This window comes from Brienomyrus brachyistius, chromosome 3 (genome assembly GCF_023856365.1).
Source record: "Brienomyrus brachyistius isolate T26 chromosome 3, BBRACH_0.4, whole genome shotgun sequence".
Lineage (NCBI taxonomy): Eukaryota > Metazoa > Chordata > Actinopteri > Osteoglossiformes > Mormyridae > Brienomyrus > Brienomyrus brachyistius.
In genome coordinates, this window is record NC_064535.1 from 35,591,587 (window position 1) to 35,611,508 (window position 19,922).

At 46.0% G+C, this 19,922-nt stretch overlaps 1 protein-coding gene across 1 annotated transcript in view; it reads left to right on the plus strand.

Moving 5' to 3' along the window:
* Positions 1-19,922, plus strand: part of LOC125739307 (thyrotropin-releasing hormone-degrading ectoenzyme-like) — a 64,675-nt gene that overhangs the window by 32,524 nt on the left and 12,229 nt on the right. The window contains exons 5-10 of the mRNA XM_049009279.1: positions 2,526-2,639; positions 7,414-7,551; positions 8,418-8,483; positions 13,547-13,612; positions 16,049-16,236; positions 19,080-19,168. Of these exons, the coding sequence (XP_048865236.1) occupies positions 2,526-2,639; positions 7,414-7,551; positions 8,418-8,483; positions 13,547-13,612; positions 16,049-16,236; positions 19,080-19,168 (661 nt within the window). The remainder of the gene's footprint in view (positions 1-2,525; positions 2,640-7,413; positions 7,552-8,417; positions 8,484-13,546; positions 13,613-16,048; positions 16,237-19,079; positions 19,169-19,922) is intronic.

Sequence of the window (19,922 nt, forward strand, 5' to 3'; positions counted from 1 at the left end):
ATTGTGACCTGAGAATCAGCTCTCTTACAGTATGTACACGCCCACACAGGCCTTTGATGTCTACAGATTGCACCTCCACTCTATGGATTGTTCTCTCATGCTTACGTTCTGCTTTAGTGCACTCTGGGTTCTGCCTTGTGTGATAATATCTCAGTGTTTGTTTAATCATAATCTCTCCGAAGTTAAGATAACAATGATCGGAATATTCCATTCGGCGGATCAGGATGATAATGCAAACATGTCATTGGCTTTGTTAGAGGGTGTCGATCAATGCTACATATGTCTGCAGCAACGCTAAGAAGAGCCATGAAAATGATGCTTAATCATGTAGATTTGACTGCATATACAAAGCAGGGGTGTAATAGGATTGCAACAGCAGCCCCTGTCAGAGATGCACGCAAATTAAAATTCAATTAAAGATGAATAATGGCCCCAGTTTTAGCAGGTTCTGTCTCAGTGACTCATGGTTTTGGGGCTGGGAAGTCGGCCTGCTTTCGGTAATACTGAAAATAATGCAAACTCCAACCTGATATAGTCAACATTCATTAGTATTTATGTGTTAATTTCCCAGTTCAGGGGAAAAAAAATTATGAGTTCAGTCTTTAACATAAGATGCCGATCATTGCAACCGAGCTCACACTCAAAATAATCTATATCCTTAGACTTGGACATCAACTTTGGAGGGAATTTGGAGCTGTGAAAGCTGGAAGTCGACGCTTTTGGTCACTGCTAAGTTTGTTCAAGCGGTTGACACTTTTGCTTGGTGCCACATGTTTGTTTAGTTAGGGTTTGTTTTTCTCGTCTTGTATATGTTTTCATTTTCACCTCCTGTTTACCTGTGGGCTTCGAGAGCGAGCCTACACATCCTGGGCCGGCGATCATGTTGAATTCTTATTTTCCAGCTGACTGGAGCACTAACTATTTGTGCTGACATTAGTCTGGAAAGGAGGTCGCCTTGTACCTTCAGAAGATGTTTAAATTATGCACTCGACTGTCGCTTGTAACATTTTTGAGAATGTACATTAACAGGAGCATTAATATTGCAAACTGAATTTCATTTTTCTCTTCCAATATATCTGACAAATTAAGAGAATGAATGTGTTAATCTTTTACCGTTTTATATCCAGTCCCTTTACTAGGTACAGCTGTATGGCGTTTAGTTACAGTGGGGAAAGATACTTACTATTTGTGGTATTAGCAGAAATTTTTGTGCTCCTGGTTGACATTCTGTGTTAGCCGGCACTCTTCACCAGTCAGCTGTCGTATAAAAACATTTTCTGAGTGTTTGAGGAGATCTCACTGGAGTCCAGCACGTCTTCACAGGTGAATAATTAAAACACGTCAACAGAACAAGTTTTGCCGCTTACCTGATTATCGTGCTGTCGTAATGACTGAGATGTACCAAATAATGGCCACTTTTTGGTGCATGGTGATGGAGGCCGGAAGTTTTGCAGGGTCTGGCATGAAGCATATTGCAAAGAAAACTGCAGTGTGTTTTGCTTAAGAGAATCTCAGCAGAGGAGATGGTGATGGACTTACGGAGCTCCACGTAACGATATATATGGATCTATATTTAACCGGTTCTGGGCAGAAGCTTGAATGGATGCCTGGTTTTTATTTGTGGCTATAAAGTTTGTTGGCCAGCCGACGTATATTATTGGAATTCGGACGTCTCTGGTCGGCAGTCGTACTCAAATAAGACTGAACAGAAAACTCGCCTCCCAACATGATAAATGTCAAATGTTAGTGCTGTGGAATCTGGACGGTCACATACAAAAATATACAACTAAATGGAACTAAAACAATGTAAGGCACCCTATACCGAATCCAGGCTGAAGCCGACATCCAAAAGCCATTATATCTGTCTGTGACAGGACACAGAGATGCCTGAAATGACCTTTTATTTTATTTTAATACATAGTAAATGAGGCTTTTGGAAGTGATTTCTCTTGGAATACCTGTGACATGTTGTCATTCTAGGAAATACATGTAGAACCTATTTTGGAGGGGAAAAGACTCAACCATCAAATGGACTTCTGGCAGAATTTGTGAGAACTTATTTTCATTTTGATAATATTAAATTAATTTAAGAATTTCTGCTTGCAGTATCACATACAGGAAAAGTCCAAGTAAAATATAAAAGCAGCCTGTCCTACCTCCATACTTTTTCTTTCTCATGATTTTACTTTTTGTTCCTGTTTGTCTGTGCAGTTTCCAGAGATTAAACCCCATTTCGCTCCATTGGCAAAATAGGCTTTGATGGTTAGAAGAGCCGATGGAAAATGACCCTCTCAATACTTTTTCCCCAAAGGATTTTCTGCTATCTTTCTAGTGAGTCAGACAGCCAACATGGAACAAAAAGGTTTTTTTGCTTTTTGTTTCAGTTCAGAGTTACAGTCTCATTAGGTTATCAGTCCTCTCTGACAGGAGTCATTTCAGCAAGACGATTTTAAGCAGGAGTTTGCGGTAAAATGAGTCGTGCTGCTTTCTTGTTGTGTTTAATTCAGCGTGTGTTTCTCCTGCAGTGGTTCGGGGACCTCGTGACCCCGGCTTGGTGGGAGGACGTGTGGCTGAAGGAAGGCTTCGCACACTTCTTTGAGTACATTGGAACCGACTTCCTCTTCCCAAAGTGGAACATGGTAGGTCGACGGGATGCAGAGGGAAAGCACACAATGTCCGACTCCTTCCATGAAGAAGGACCTCTGTCCACCTGCGAGCACTTTAGGCTCAGACCTCCAGGGCCGCCGGCTGTAATCCCCTCTTCTCTGCCCGTGTAGTTTGCAGGTCTTCCCGTGTAGTATGGGTGTGATGGGGCTGTTCCAGCTGGAAGTCAAAGAAACACCCCCACCCTGCACTATGTGATGCAGCGTAAAGTCGGAATGATGTTTCATGCTCAAGATCAAGTTGTGCTGGCTTCAGTAAAATATACATACGTTTTTTTTTTCTTTCTAAAGAATATCCATCCATTTTCCAAACTGCTTATCCTACTGGATCGCGGGGGATCCGGAGCCTATCCCGGAATCAAAGGGCTTGAGGCAGGGAACAACCCAGGATGGGGGGCCAGCCCATCGCAGGGCACACTCACACACCATTCACTCTCACATGCACACCTACGGGCAATTTAGCAACTCCAATTATCCTCAGCATGTTTTTGGACTGTGGGGGGAAACCGGAGTACCGGGAGGAAACCCCAAGACGACATGGGGAGAACATGCAAACTCCGCACACATGTGACCCAGGAGGAGACTCGAACCCGGGTCCCAGAGGCACCACCATGCTGCCCCCTCTAAAGAATATATTTAGTATTAGTATTCATTTTCCCCAGTCTAGGTGGAATAGGGTGAAAGAAAACATGTGTTGTCAATGGTTGAACCATTATTTTTCAATAAAATGAGGTTTAAAAGTACAGCGTGGCATACAGAAATTTATAAATTGTCCACTGTACCTGATGCCATGTGCCCTGTGATGGACTGGCATCCCGTCCAGGGTGTCCCCTGCCCTGTGCCCCTGTGATGGACTGGCATCCCGTCCAGGGTGTCTCCTGCCCTGTGCCCCTGTGATGGACTGGCATCCCGTCCAGGGTGTCCCCTGCCCTGTGCCCCTGTGATGGACTGGCATCCCGTCCAGGGTGTCCCCTGCCCTGTGCCCCTGTGATGGACTGGCATCCCGTCCAGGGTGTCCCCTGCCCTGTGCCCTGTGATGGACTGGCATCCCGTCCAGGGTGTCCCCTGCCCTGTGCCCCTGTGATGGACTGGCATCCCGTCCAGGGTGTCCCCTGCCCTGTGCCCTGTGATGGACTGGCATCCCGTCCAGGGTGTCCCCTGACCTGTACCCCTGTGATGGACTGGCACCCCGTGCAGGGTGTCCCCTGCCCTGTGCCCCTGTGATAGACTGGCATCCCGTCCAGGGTGTCCCCTGCCCTGTGCCCCTGTGATGGACTGGCATCCCGTCCAGGGTGTCCCCTGCCCCGTGCCCCTGTGATAGACTGGCATCCCGTCCAGGGTGTCCCCTGACCTGTACCCCTGTGATGGACTGGCATCCCATCCAGGGTGTCCCCTGCCCTGTACCCCTCTGATGACCCGGTATCCTGTCCTGGGTGTCCTCTGCCCTGTGCTACCTGGAGCAGGCCTCAGGTAGAATTCATGAAATCCTAACCAGGATAGGCAGTTGGAAGATTGATGGATGAATGTGTGAGCCTGATATGTCAAACTGTGTTTATAGTCAGGCGTAAATGAAGTTTTTCACGATTGAAATTTGGTCACCCATAACCACGAGACAGAGACATTATCGATGACATGGAGATGGGACTTAGCTCCTCTGTCTGCACAATGCAGGCTTTAATAATGAAGTGTTGACAGACTGTATAAATCATGATGTTTTTGTTGATTACATTTGCATAGAAATAGCTCTGAAGATAACGAAGCTTTTTGCCCTGAGATAGAATGGATACGGTTGCCTTGGGGACTCTGGTCACACTTGACTGCAGAGAATAACATAGAAATTGATTGTACCTCTGCCCTTTTGACCACGTTTGATGGTGGAAAACACTGGGACGCTTCTGAAATATGATGTCATTTGAATTATTCTCCATGTATGTTTTGCTGGACACATACAGCTAGTCTTGTCTCTGTCGATCCTTAAAGTGCAGAATGACAAGGCTGAGGTGTTTTCTAACTGCTGTGACCTACTTTCTTTTAAATGTAAAGGGAATATGAGTATATTGCCTTCAAATATGCATTCAACAATCAGTGAGATGAAATTTTATTTCTCTTGGTCATAGTAGTAAAAATAATAAATAAAGATTTGGACGGAGTGGTCGCTCTGAGGGGTGCCATGGCGGTGCATGTCGTCTTGCATGTTCTCCCCATGTCGTCGTGGGGTTTCCTCCGGGTACTCCGGTTTCCCCCCCACAGTCCAAAAACATGCTGAGGCTGATTGGAGTTGCTAAATTGCCCGTAGGTGTGCATGTGTGAGTGACTGGTGTGTGAGTGTGCCCTGCGATGGGCTGGCCCCCCATCCTGGGTTGTTCCCTGCCTCGTGCCCATTGATTCTGGGATAGGCTCTGGACCCCCCACAACCCAGTAGGATAAGCGGTTTGGAAAATGGATGGATGGATGGGTCGCTCCGAGGCTAGGGATCTGTTCCAGCAACTGGAAGGTTGCTGGTTCAAATCCCATGAATGCCTGGAGTTATTCTAGTCTGTTGGGCTGTTGAGCAAAGGCCCTTAACCTTCAATTGCTTCATCCTGGGTACGACGTTAATGACCTATAAGGAGGCTGTAAAGGGTTGGTGACAGGATTGGCACTCCAGCCACTGGAAAAAAACTCACACAGGTCCATTTGGTCTAGTGTGGTGCTGAAGTATCGCCCACTGCATGGCTGCACTCAGGTTCAGCCTGAGGTGGTTTGTCATGTGGTGGATGCAGCAACGCACTGTAATCAGTGCATGCTCCTTACGTACTGTAATCAGTGCATGCTCCTTATACACTGTAATCAGTGAAATACTTGACCCCCCTGCAGCCGCTGCAGTGCTTCAAAATTTCATAGCAGTCTTTGTAGGTCAGGTGTCTGAACACTGTTGCTGTTTATACTGGCTAATTCCCGTACACACACACAGTCGCGGCAGCTGAACAATGAGAGCGCTCTCCCTCTGAGGCTGGCTGTGTGGAATCACGCTGGGGGGCTTTCTGCCAGGAAGGGGAACGCCAAGCCAGGCTCTGAGACCCCAGGAACGGTGGAGTTTTTGTATGCAGGAGTCTCCAAAGACCCCTTTACTTAAACAGCACTGTGCATTCTGGGTAGAAAAGGGTGGCATTAATCACGTAAACAGATTAATGTGCCTTGCCTGTCCCTCCTCTCTGGGGTGGCTGGAATGCTGGCATCTCGCCTCTGCTCCTGTGTTCCTGCTTCATGTAATCTGGGTGATGCATGTAGCGCTGAGGACCGGGTCCTTAGGGAAGATGCCAGAGACTGGGCCCACGAAAGCAGCGTCCGTCAGAAGGCGCTAGCATTGTGTGAGGGTTCAGCCTGAACAAAGAGGCAAAGAGATCACAGGGTCAAGAGAATAAACAGCAGGAAAAGCCCACTGGGTAATAACAGCGTAATAAATTACTCATCATGTCAATGAATGAAGTTAAGCTTTGATTAGAAACCAGCACCATGTCCGATATTGTGAGTTGATGGAGGCAATTTATTAAGCAAGCAGCTGAGTCAGCAGAAGCGCCACCTACGGTAGGGTAGTACACAGGCTGCCCACGTTCCAGTTCATACATCCATCATTCTGTTCAGCTAGGTTAGAGCAGACCATGAACATTATAGGCCATGAACTTCTTCTGAAGTTCTGCTGGTACTTTCTATCTCCCATCAAGGCTGAATGTCTTGTGTGAAGAGCGATATCTGTAGGTGAACAAGGACATATAGGGAGGCTCTGTGCGCACCAATGTTAATCTATAGCCTAAGAATCTGGGCTCTTTTTGTATAGTTAGACACATCTTCGTGGAGCAGCTTGGTAAGCTGGGGAGAAGGAAGACAGATTTGCATCATGATGTGGTGGATTTTTGTATATTTTTTGGATGAGGTCCATGACTGGTGGAATTTTCTCACCGTTTTTAATAAATTCGGGGAGAGCGAGAACGACAAACAGCTCGTCTGCTTGTCTTGGTCCCCCGTGGGAGGTGTTTCCTGCTCTCGCCACCTGTTGATAGGATAGGGAAGCGCAGGCAGCCTGGCCGTACAGATGCACAGCAAACCGACCGCTTTTTTCCTGCTGTACTTCATTGGCTGAGCACGTCGTTTGTCACTGATGGGCGCGTTTACGGCTGAGTAACGTCCCCAAAGAGACGCTACGAAATGGCAAGCAGGTGTTACTGGACATTAGTGCATCCTGTGCTCTACATAAGTAGCCGCCTTTAGTGGTTCTGCTGCAAAGACAAATTAGCGACGGGTTTGAGCGTGAGGCTTGTGCCGGGTGTGGTGCTCACCGAGCCCCAGCAGGGAGCTGAGTTTGGGTGATCTTTTTTCATGGTGATTGATCACCAGCCTGAAATCTGCAGGCGACTCGGGTACAGAAACTCGCCTCATCCTGACTACACTCATTACCTTATTATGGTTAAATATGGCCAGCTGCGTGGAAATGGGAGGACAGGGCACTCTGATATATTCTCTAATTTCGGAGAGTCATGGTTCTTTGGCTCTGCGCTATTTGAGTTAGTTTAAGCTTACAGCACGTCGTCCTTCACCATCGGGCCACGTGTGTATGTGTCTGATACCGTTCAAGGAGAAGATCTCACTGTATCTGCTCACACAAATGGTGTTTTGCCTTTGTTTACAGTGCGAAAGCTATGGGACTCTCTGCCTGGCTTTTGTGGTGATTTAAATGCGGATTCCCGTGTCTTCGCACTGTCGCCGTTATCAGGAGAAGCAGCGCTTCCTGACGGACGTCCTGCATGAAGTGATGCTGCTGGATGGCCTGGCCAGCTCTCACCCCATCTCACAGGAGGTCTACCAGGCTGCAGACATCGACAGGGTTTTCGACTGGATCGCATACAAGAAGGCCAGTGATGACCCCCATCCTTCCTGCTGGCCTCTGCATGTCCTGGGTTCTGGTGTGAGGGGGAATGGGGGGGGGGGGAGGGGGCGGGGTTTATTAATCCAAAAGCTGTCAGTGTGGCTGGGACAGAGGAATTCTCGATAAATCGGAATGAGAAGTGAATTTAACAGATATTAATAATCGCCTTGGAGGAGTGATTACACAGCCGAAAACGTATCTCAGCAAATGCAGAATCGCTGTAATTGCCGTCATCGCAAGATTAATGCTTTTTTATTAACTTCTGCAAGGTGGTCACTGCACAGCCAAAAATGTCCCAGAAGTTTCGGAATTCAGAATTATACCGAATTGGCCCAAACGGCAGTATCCTTCACAGAGAGCAGAATTACTCCTCACATTGGCAGTACTGTTTTCAGAGGTGGGCCGGTAATGCTGGTTACTCTTAGCAGGGCCTGAAGCTCATGTCTGGGCGACCATTATTTATGTTACACCCTGTGATCTCCATGACCAGGGATAGTTAGAACTTCTCTCCCCATGTCTTATTCTAGCGAAAGCCTTGCTGCTTCCCATTGGTTGCCTGACCTGCCAATCTGTGGTGGGCATTGCCCATGTGAACGGTACGCACCATCGATTGGCTTGTCAGGATCCCCCAGGTTGGGAGTTTTATATTGTATTGTGTCTGGAAGGTTCTCTCCAGGTTTCAGTCTGCTGGGTTGTTTGTCTTTTATGGGGGGTGGGTGTGTTAATAGATTGTATGATTCAAAACCGTTCTGCATTGTACCTGGTGGACGCAGATTGCCTGATGTCTTTTCTGAGCAGAGCTGCAGCGGGGCGTGACCCCCTCCTAACGGATCTCCCTCTCTGTCTCCCAGGGGGCCGCCCTGATCCGCATGCTGGCCAATGTGCTGGGCCAGCCCGTCTTCCAGAGGGCACTGAATGTAGGTAAAGAGCGCATGCTGCTGCCTTGCCAGTGATATCCCAGTCACAAATACCAGTGCTTTACGGAGGTTGAACCTGTGCGGGAGGCTAATGTCACCAGTGAGCCAGACTGTAGCCGTTCCCTTGGCCAGGTTTCCGAGGAAACACAATCCTCACACTGCGATAGATGTTTCAGAGTAACCATGGAACGTCGGTTGGGGTCAAATCAAGCACAAGTGTCCGACTGGGCACACCTTCAAAGGGGAAATCCAATAGAAAAAACATCCAATAGAAGCCTGAATGATTCTGACCTAAATTATCTTTCTGGGGCACTGTTTGGAAATTTAAGAGTGCGTTTTACATCCGATAGCGAGCCGCGTTTATACATAGAAATAAATGGCGCAGGACTGAAACGTATCATCACTTTTCATCTAATGCATTACCGCTGGATTTTAATACCCCGGTAAACCCAATATTCTGTGGTCTTCTCAATTACAAAGAAGTGTTTTTAACCCTGTAAAAACATGCTAGGGTTGGATTTTTTCCCCCCGTTGAATGAACACGGATACAAGGCCAGTCTATGCATTTACGCACATGTTCATCTTATCTGTCACACTGGCCTGCTGCTTCTAGCGCTTCATGGTCTGATGCTGTTGCCCAGAATAGGTAGAGACCCCGCTTTTTTCACCCCAATGAGGTCTGTCCATTTGTATGCTCGTGCATCCATGTCGACATCTAGAGTGACATCCCATCAGTACATTTAACGAAGGCCTGACATTTTCAGCAGAAGCTCTAGGGCACCAGAACTCCTCCTCGGATCACGGCTGAGATACCTGCCCCTCTGTCTTTGTCAGTTTGGTAGAAGTAGGCTTTCTGTCATATAAAAAAATATTTCACTCTTTCATGCTTTCACATTTTCTGCCTATAAATAAGGTTCTTGGCCGTATTGGTACAAACACTTGTTAGTGGAGGTTTTCATCTTGAATTCAAGTGTAATCCTGAGGTTGGGCGGTCAGTTTGACCCCCTCACTATACAAGAATGACATCCTGCTCCAAATCTCTGCTCTTAGGGGTTACCTTCTTAACAGTGAGTCTAAAAGTTTTTAGCTCAGCTGAAGAATAATTTATTGTCCAAACGATGGGTTATATTCTTGCACTGTTCATGGCTTGTCTTTGAAGAAGTGTGGTAGCTTTTGCTTGTTGTTTTGTGCAGGTACAGAAGACTTATGCTGAGAGGTCAACACTGTATTTGTAATATTTCTGTGTCTCTCTATAATATTTCTGAAAATGCATCTGCACTTAGGAATGTACATGGAGGTTCGGAATGATTCATATGGGCTGCTGTAAATGATTAATCCAGCCAGGAGCCAGCAGGGAGCAGTGTGACCATAGAGGGCAGTTTGACCACCTCCTGTGCACAGATCCCCCCGGTGCCAAAACAAATGCTTATATGCATGCATCTGCATGCTGGGCTTTCCACAGGGCTGCGTCCCGGCTGTGGCCCCCGGGTCAGGGCACCTGTCAGTGTTTATGGCTTCTTCACACACAGACGTGCCCCCCCCCCCCCCACCCACAGGCAGGCGTGCTCCTAACACGACGCCTCCAGATTTTAAGCAGGATCACATTGTCGCTAAGCACCACGTGACCCTTCCCTGCCTGGATGCCCCACAACAACTACAAATGAACGGTCGCATCTCAGAGCCCTCGGTTCGGGGTTGGGGGAGGTGTGTAGGGAGCCATGCATTGTGGAAGTCAGGGGATGCTTCTCGATATGCGTCCTCGGCCGTACTTGCGTTCTCGTGTACCTGATTTACGTCATCTTCCATTGCCGAAGATCAGTTCCAGTACACAAGAACAGAGGCAGATAGTTATAATACCCATGTGTTGTTCCTGATCCACCCGATATATCAAGAATACATCGGGTGCATCCTTACAAAGCGAGACCAATCCCATGATTCATTGCGCCACAAATTCGTTCTTGGAAAGCAAGAGAGCCACAAGTACGATCTTTGCATTTTTGGTATTGAAAAACGTCCCGATTGGCCTCAGCGTACTGATTCGGGGCCCCTCAGAAGGTGGCACTCTAGACAATTACACCTCTTGGCTCGCCTTCCAACCTTCGCTGCTGATTGATTTATGTGCAACACCTCCTGTTTGTAGCTCTTGTGAATAAATACCCTGCTTCTGTGGATAAACAGTCCCCATCTGGGCGAGAGAGGACAGTGAGCCCGTTGGAAGCAGGTCTGGATTAACAAATTAAAGAATTAATCAGAATTAATCGCCGCATCTGAACGAGGTTTTATGCATCATCGCTATATACGGGAGAGAGATTTATGTAGAAATATTAGAGATACATGCACTGTACAGCCTTTGACCAAAGAGTGAATAAACTTTAGAGTTTAAAATAGTACATTTAAAGAGAGACTTCCCTGCTTTACAGTTATTTTAATTATATTTTCCCATCTAAGTCCATAGGCAGCTGTGAAGCCTATTGACCTTGCAGTTATTTCCCTTTGCATCAAGCTTGGTTTCTATTTGCTATCAGTAAGGGAGATAGGAGCAGCGCAGCCCGTGCCGCTAATCACACCAGACAGATCGACCACGCTGAGGCTAAAATAGCAGAAGGCAAGGATAGCTCATGTTTATGAATATGCGTGTGATAAATGCAGCAGGCTCCTCCCACGCGCCTGCTTTGGACGGACCGGTACCCCTCCTCCAGTGCTGACTTTGAATCTGGAACCCCTGCACTGTGATCTGACTGAACAGCATCCACAGAGCCTGAGCCTGAGCCTTAAACTCCTCAGAATTAATAACACGGTGCTTCCTCTGACTTTCCAGCCTGCTGTCTTAGGCAGAATAGCTAAACACTGTCAGGTCTCATTACGTAGAGTCAGTGGACAGAGACGGAAAAACAGATTAGCTGTAATCTGTCTGTAAATATGGAGATGGTGTGGATGTTCTCCTTTGAACAAAATGTCTAAATAGCCCCTGCGTTTCGTTGGTAAGTCATTTAGAACTGCAGATTGCTTACAGCTCCTTGTAAATCAGTTTGGAAACAACCTTGGTTATACACGGACAAAAATATGAATTATTTATGTGGAACCAGACTGTAGTATATCGCAGAAGTCTTATATTAATGTGTAAATTATGAAGTCACTCTGCCTGAATTCATGTTCATCTGAAGAAATTCACAGAGAGACAAAGGAGAAATATGTATTTTTATCCTTCCGCTGCATTTTGAATGAATTTGCTCTGTCCCTCGCTCCCTGGGTTTATTAGGGAGACTATGAGCTGACTGTAAGCTGGAATGGAACAAGACAATAAGCACAGGGGTGTCGTTATTCATGCATGGGTGGAGGATTCTGATTTTTAAAATCAGAATAAGTCTATGATGTTCCACAGGTCTGTAAGGAAATGAACCTGTAAACGTCAGTGCCTGAATGCCATTGCAGGAAAGATTTTAATCTGATCTGACGTTAAGCATTGTAATGTGTCACTTTGATCTGTAAATTCATACTGCTTTCTCATTAGTTGTAATGTGAACACAGTTTAAATGGAGCCGGATTGGATCGACACTCACACTTGATGCCTTCGGTAAGCATAGTTCCCGGAATCCTTGTGTTCCAGGTGTCACCGGAACATTACAGGGCACATTTCTGATCCCATCTGCTTAAAATTGATCTTATGGGGACCTGATAATCCATAAACAAGTTAAAATATTTATTTTCCTAATTTAATTACAGGATTGCATGGAAGATGTCCTCACAGTAATTCCTTACATAGGGAGGCACTGACACCATACAACACGGTCATTAATTACGCGTTAAAACATACAAGCTGTGAGCCGCTGAATATCTATGTTATTTAAATATGTGTAGTCTGTTTAGATGCACACAAAGTAGAATATTGGGCCCATTCCGTGCAGCAGTGTTCAGGCTAGAAAAGGGCGTTGCAGTCATCTAGATGTGGAGGACAGCAGGCAATCCCAGGATCTGAGTGAGAACAAGCCAGGCTGCTGACATCTCCTGGTGCTTGGTTGGTCCACATCCAGGTCCAGAGTGTTGCCGTTCAGCTCAGGCTGTAGGCTAATCGTCTTGGAGTCAGACACCACATTTTCAAGCGTCGGACTCGGCAGTGAAAACCGAGACCGAACGGCACACTTCCCAATCCAAACAATCCGTGCAAATGATCTTAACTTCAGATTCACGGTGGCACGGCTAAGATATCTGTTGCCGGAATTTGCTGTGTTTTCCATGGTTTAATATAGTGGATCAATTAGTAGCACAGCCAATGACACAACCACGTTTCGACGGGGGGGGCCTGTTTCAACGGGGGGGGGTCTTGTCGATACTGTTAGTAGTTGCTTATTAATATGAACCAACTGTTTCCAATAGCATCGCTTCTTGCATGCAGTTTAAATCATGCTGTCTCAGATAATGTAGGTTACTTAAAAAATAACATCATACCAGTAAGTGAGGTGAGGTGGTCTGCCCTTGGAGGGATTTTTTTCCATAATCAGTGAACATAATTGCAAGGGGATGTGAGAAGATGATATACCTACATTTCAGAAGTTATCAGTGTTTGGAGGGATGCGTTCTGAGTTTTGGATTAAGGGAGTACAAGTGGCATGTGGGAACTCATTAATACCAAAGAGGATGGCTCCTGCCAGCCCTGCCAGCGATCCTATACCAGGAATATATTTGCGCTGCTGACAGTGTTCCAGCTAATCGTTTACTGGAAACTACTGGTTTCACAGTTGGCTTTCACAGTTCGAGTTTCTCATACACTTTTCGGTGGGAAGTATGGGTGTACTGACAAGAATTTTCACGCTCGTACTCAAAGTGGCTCAGCACAGCAGAACTCGGAACACTTTATCGCCAGTATGTGCAAACATACCAGATTTGGCTGTGGCTTGTTGCCAGACATAACCAACTTGGACATGTAATTCAAGGAGTATTTTTTTGTAACACTGCGTTAACTCTTCACTCGCATATAATTTTTTTGTGTGTATTTGCACAGATGAGTATTTAAGAGTATTATAAAATATGAGGAGCATGTTTTAAATAGTCTCCCTCGGTTTCAGGACTACTTGAGGACCCACATGTATGGGAACGCTGGGCGAGATGACCTGTGGAACAAGTTCTCTGAGGTAAATCTGCATCTCTGTCATGACCCAAGAGGCGGACTGTCACTGCCAGTGTCTGTCAATGTACTGATGTGGTTTTAATGTGGATGTTTAAGGGGAGGGGCGGCATCGAGGAAGTGCGGGGTGCAGCAAACTCTTCAGAAACAAATTTCTTTTTTATTGAACTTCTTTTTTTTTGCATGGTTGATCCCAATGAAAGGAGGCGTGAATAGATGGGATAGGGATAGGCTACATCTGGGAACCAATAAATTAATTAATGACAAATGGGAAGGCTGGCAGTGTTGTGTCAGTTCACGGTCATCCCACTGACACTGCAACTCGGAGCTACATTCTGCCTATCAGCAGCTGATCGAACTGTGAAGTATTTGTTAATTTCTGAGTAATTGGTTTAGCCTAAGTGTCAGGAGCTAACTGTGCCGTCTGGGCAAACGAAACGCAAAGAGGTTCGGACCGTGTGCCCTTCTCTGCTGAGCCACATCACAGCCTTGGCTTCACTGCATACTCGTAGTCTGAATGGTCTCTGCAGGCTGCTGCCGGTCATCCATGAACATGCAATGCCTCATAATGAAAAATGAAAGGGAAAAATTAAATGAAGCCATTTGTACAAGAACAGGTACCATGAAATGTGTTTTTTCATATTTCCCATCATGCTCTCCTTATGGAGGTGAGAGAGGAGCTTGGGATCTGAGTACAGGGTCAGGCTTTAATCCTGTACCCCTGGGATATTTTAAGGGGGGTAAGGGCCCTGCTCAAGGGCCCGTTGGAGATGTGGCTCCTCTTCTGATCACAGGCCTAGCGTGCCGAACCGCACGCCGTCCCCGACATGAAGGGTACACTGTGTTCCTCCGCTCATATTCGCTGTCTGCTGATGAGCATCCTGTGCTCCTGGCCTGAGGCTGCTGCAGAATCCTAAAATGTGCTGGTGTGTAGAGGAGGTGTTACTGTCCCGAGGGTGGAAGCATGTAAGCCTAAAGAATCACGCGTTGCACCAGAGACCCACCCCGGTCCCCATTACTCCTCACGCCATCTCCTGCCTGAGAGCAACCAGTAAAGGCAGGGAACGCACAGAGTGGAAATGGATTTGGCAAAACCAACAGGGGGAATCGAAACTGGAATTTCGACATGAGCCTGGTGAAAACACACATAGGAAAAACAAGTTGCTTTAAGGTTGAGGACGGGAATAACACCCCCACACCTCCTCCCAGCCTATGGGAAAAATGTGTATAATTATCGAAGGCAACACTTTGAGTTCATGCCTACGTGTGTGAAGGGGTTCACGGAAGCACATGTGCATGAGCCCCATAATAAGTGTGAGCATAAATAAAATGCAATTGTTTCCAGCAGCAGCAACACGCTGAAGTTCAGGCAATATTCACACTCTCAGATAGAGCGTCTTCTGATGATGCAGCCAGCACCCTTGACATTATTAGCTCTGCTTAACACTCATGGCAATCGTTTCTCTCTGCTCAGATTAACACGACCAGCCTAGGTTATAATTGATTGCCCCCCCCCCCCCCCCCCCCCGTTAGAAGAGTCATGAGAAAGAAAGCACTCTGTCTTTCTCATATCGTTAGGAGAGTGAGTCAGACACTTGTATGAGGCTGTTTGCAGGAGAAGCCTTTTCAAGCATACAGATCACATGAGACATGGTCGATGTTGTATTTACGTTGATTCATCTGGGTTGTCATCTCATTACACGCCCCTCGTAATTCCACACTGTTAATTTTTTTACGTGTTTTCAGCGGCACTCTGTGTCTCAGAGGGTTCGGACGCTGTGCCTGTCATCAGGAGGTTGCTGGTTTAAACCCCAGGGTTGGTAGAGTGATGTCACTCTTGGCTCCCTGATCGAGGCCCTTAACCCAATTGCTGACTGATCCTGCTCTCCCAAAAAAATGTCTCTGTCACTTTGTCATTTGCTAAATAAATAAAATGTAAATATGTTTTATTTTTTTAGAAATAAGGTAGAAATGTACTCATTTTATCAATGCATGACTTCATGCTCTTGCATGTAAGTTCCTTTAACAGTTTTATGACAACCTGCAAAACCTGCTCAATAGGCAATGGCTTGTTACAGGCAGTAAACCCAGGCAGGGTTTCCCGGTAGTCAGCCTCATCTCCTGTGACTAAACACTGGTAATAGGGGTTAAATTCCAGCCCACTCTCCTTATTCACTTAGAAACAGTAATGATTCACCTATTCACTCAGTAATAGTAATGATTCACTTATTAACCATCGTAAGAACCCGTGACCCATTGAAGGCAGGAAATCACATCTTCATACAACAGCGTTGCTCATTAGATTGTACCAACAGAGAACTTGGGATGCTACTCGGGAAGGAACATTTTGGGTTCGAAAAGGTGCAGTTTGGTGGAGCCGTGCCACATGACTGTGTCACTGGAAGTGGCTTACTGGCCTGTGTTCTGCTCCCTGTCCCGAAAGGCGATGCAGAAGGAAGGCAAGCACATCAACATCAAGGAGGTGATGGACGGCTGGACGCTGCAGATGGGCTACCCCGTGGTAACCATCAGCAGAAATGAGAGTCTGGACCACAGCGTGACCATCAGCCAGGAGCACTTCCTCTACCACACCGACGCCAAGAGAGGGGACATGAAGCTCCTCAACACCAGGTATCTCCATTCCCAGTCGTTGCCTTGATCATATGTGCAAAACAATAGAGAGTGCAAAACAATAGAGAGTGCAAAACAATAGAGAGTGCAAAACAATAGAGAGTGCAAAACAATAGAGAGTGCAAAACAATAGAGAGTGCAAAACAATGTCAAATACTACAGACACTGCAAAACAATACAAGACAGGCGTTGCAGAAAAGCTCAGTTAGTGTAAAACAATATAGATTATGGATATGACTGTTACAGGAAATATGGGTTTTGGACGTTCAAATGCCTGGGGGATCGAGGCTTTGAATCTGGCAGTCAAAGGGTAGCAGATGACTCAGCGACCACATACCTGTCACCCTGTGTCTCATCATGAACAGCTCTGCTGACCTGCGGATTCCGCCACTAAATATCAAAATAAAAGCATTGAATAGGGACCTTGTTAAAGGCTGGCTCTCATTCGCAGCCCTGCAGAGGCATTTTAGCGCGATCCCAGACCGCCCGACGGGAGATTCAGGGATTTGCCCGGGCCGGAGGAAACGGAAACACACTGCACTGCGCTAAGAGGGCCATGTCATTGATAGATCTGAGACCGGAGGATCATTGGAGTCCATTAGACGTCAGGTTACCGTTCTTTTAAGTGTTCAGCTGGTGCCTTTCGTAGCTTCCACATCCTGATGTAAGACACTATTTTAGTACATACTGTTCAATTTATTAACTTACATTATCTGTTTATTTAAATATTGCTGTTGCTCAGAATCTGATGTTTGAAGTTTTACGTATATGCTCATATGTTTGCTTTTGGGCCAGTTTGATTGGATAAAAGGGGCCAAGCAGGATGTAAGCCGTTTTATTTAGTTGTGATGTTTTGAAAGCCGGTGTGCGATGCTGAAGGATGAATCTGCCTCAGTCCACCGCTAATTATTTGGATGATGCTCCATCCTCCTTCAGGTGAACCTACACCTTACATATTCACCTTACTGGGGCAAAATTTTTAACCTTCTGATGTTTAATTGAAGGGACCCTTCAGCGCATCTCTGAAGAATGGTGACAGTGTCTCTGCCTGTCTGTTCTTTATTGATGCATCTACCCCGGTGTACATGCGGTGAATAAATGCTTTAAATAGCTCTGCCAGGCAGCCGCTATTCATCAGAGAGGTGTCTGGAGCCAATGGAGCATTTTAGCACCTGAAAGTCAGAGGTGGTTTGTGCCTCAGTGGGTTAGGACACTGCCCGTGATTGGAAGTTCACCAGTAGCACCGTGATTTTACCATCGGGCCCTTGAGTAAGGTCCTCAAACACCTAATTACTCAGCGACTGCCTGACCCCGCCTTGTGAATCGTATGGTGCTTTGGATAGAGGCATCTACTAAATGAATGAATGTAACGGCGAAATGTAAACACAAAGGCTTCAATAGGAACGTATTTTTAAAGTAGAGATGTCTGCTGAGCTGAAGAGGATAAAAAGGTATTATCTTTCGGCTAAATAAACAGGAAAACGCTAGACAAGGGTAACTACCACCGAGGAGGTTAAGACGCTGCCCCAGACGACCAGACCCTCGCCCTCCTGTACCTGCTAAATACAGCGAGTGTAATAGCAAAGCCACTTTTCAGACAGCAGGGCAACGTGGCCGAGGATCTCTGCGGAAGTGTGGAAGCCCTTGTTAGTGAGATGGGAGCTGGGTAATCCTGCTAGTCTCACCGTGCTTTTGTAAGAGCTCAGACCAGGGAAGCTGTACGGCGCTCTGCTAGGAAGGGTGTGGATGCCAGCAGATTGGGGTCAGTCACTGCGCAGAATCAGGACGTCTGCACCATTGCTGGTGTCCTCAGTATATCTACAATACTTTTTCGGCATTATGAAATCACTTTAATGGTTTTAAACAAGTTAGAAGGCTGTTTCACTAATGGTGAAATGGTGGGGAAATGTCTCGAGAGTCAAAAGCCACAAATCGAGCACTAAATATGCTAGAACATTTATTATATATTAGCACTGACTTCAGGGAAGGGAATGTGGGTAAGACAGAGATTAACATTAAAAGTGCCTTTCTTACTTAATTGGATCCTATTAAACTGATTTATGCAGACATTTACTCCTTCGAACTAGAGGAAAATTGTATTAGACCGTATTGTGATTAATGTGGTTAATTTACCGCAGAAATACAAATCTAGGAGGAAAAAAAACTAGATAGCAGGATGCTGTTTAAAGCAGACAGGGTATTCTGTGTCTGATCTATCATAGAAAAGCACCATAGCAACTGGGAAATTTCCCATTCAGTTAATCACCATAACCTCTAACCCGACACATCCCTCCATCGACACACCCGACACATCCCTCCATCGACACAACTGATACATCCCTCCATCGACACACCCGACACATCCCTCCATTGACACACCCGACACATCCCTCCATTGACACACCCAACACATCCCTCCATCTCCTGATGATATATGTCCATGTTCACGTGACGATAACAGGCAGGTAGAACCTGACTTCCCTGCAGTCTCTGGGGGTCTGCTCAAAGCTTATAGATCAGTGGCGTTATTTAGAGGGCGATGACAGAAATCAGCATCCATGTCCCACCACAAACGCCAGAGCATTTTCACATGCACACAACAACTGGCGTGGAAGTCACACATCTCGCCATCTGCAGAGACATGAATGGCATATAAAGGCTCAGGAACCGATAGCTATGAATGTTTACGGAAGCGTCCGGATCGTAAGCAGACGTTCTTCTGCCGTTGTTTTATTCTAGGTGTTCCGTCGCACATCGTGTCTTTGATTATCCCAACTGCTGATATGAACTGACTTCTCTTTTTTAATTTTTCTCTCTCCCACCCCCTTCCCCCCACATCACAGCTTCCAGTGGCAAATCCCGTTAACCCTTTCCGTGGGCAACTCAACTCATGTATCCTCAGAGTCAGTCATTTGGGTGTCTGACAGGTCAGGTGAGTAGGAGAAGATACACGCAAGATTACCTCTTTTTGTCATCTTAAAAACATGCCAAGGCTATAAGTAAATCACCCTCACAGTAGACATACGTGTTCTTCACTGGAATAAAAGACTTATGTTGATGCCACTAAAAACTGGCTGACTAGTGACAACTAAAATCAGCTTTCACAAGTGAAGTCTACTTTTTCAGTGCCCGTTTAAATATATAGTCTGATTCCTTTTCTCGGTCCTGATCATCAGTCTATGAATCGAACCATAGAATTTTATGTCCAGGTGCACATGGTTCAATTAAGACCAATTCCTGATAGAGCATCACCCTTGATCACAGGTGCCCACCTCCCTTAGTTTTTACTTTTTGTGTGTTCCTGGAGAGTAGGAAATGAATCTTTCATGGAAAATGTAGTTTTATTCAATCTCATGAAAAAAGCCATGTGTGATTTTAAAAAATTTTCCTATCAGAAACCTGATTGTTGTTATATTTATTACATCTGTTTATTTAGCAAATGGCAGTGTCAAAACCAAAAAAAAGTGAGATGCATTGCAAGGAAGGACAGAAGATTGCTACATGAAATCATTGTCAGGCTTTAAGCAGTGATTTACTGCTTAGCTAGGTGTGTTTCTTCTGAATAGATGAGTGCTTTCAGCTTCAATCAGCCCAGCCTCCTGCTGACTTAAGTGTACCTGGGTATATGTATTAGGATGATCTGAGCCAGTGGCACATCGTGGTTCCATTTACAGCATTTTGAAATG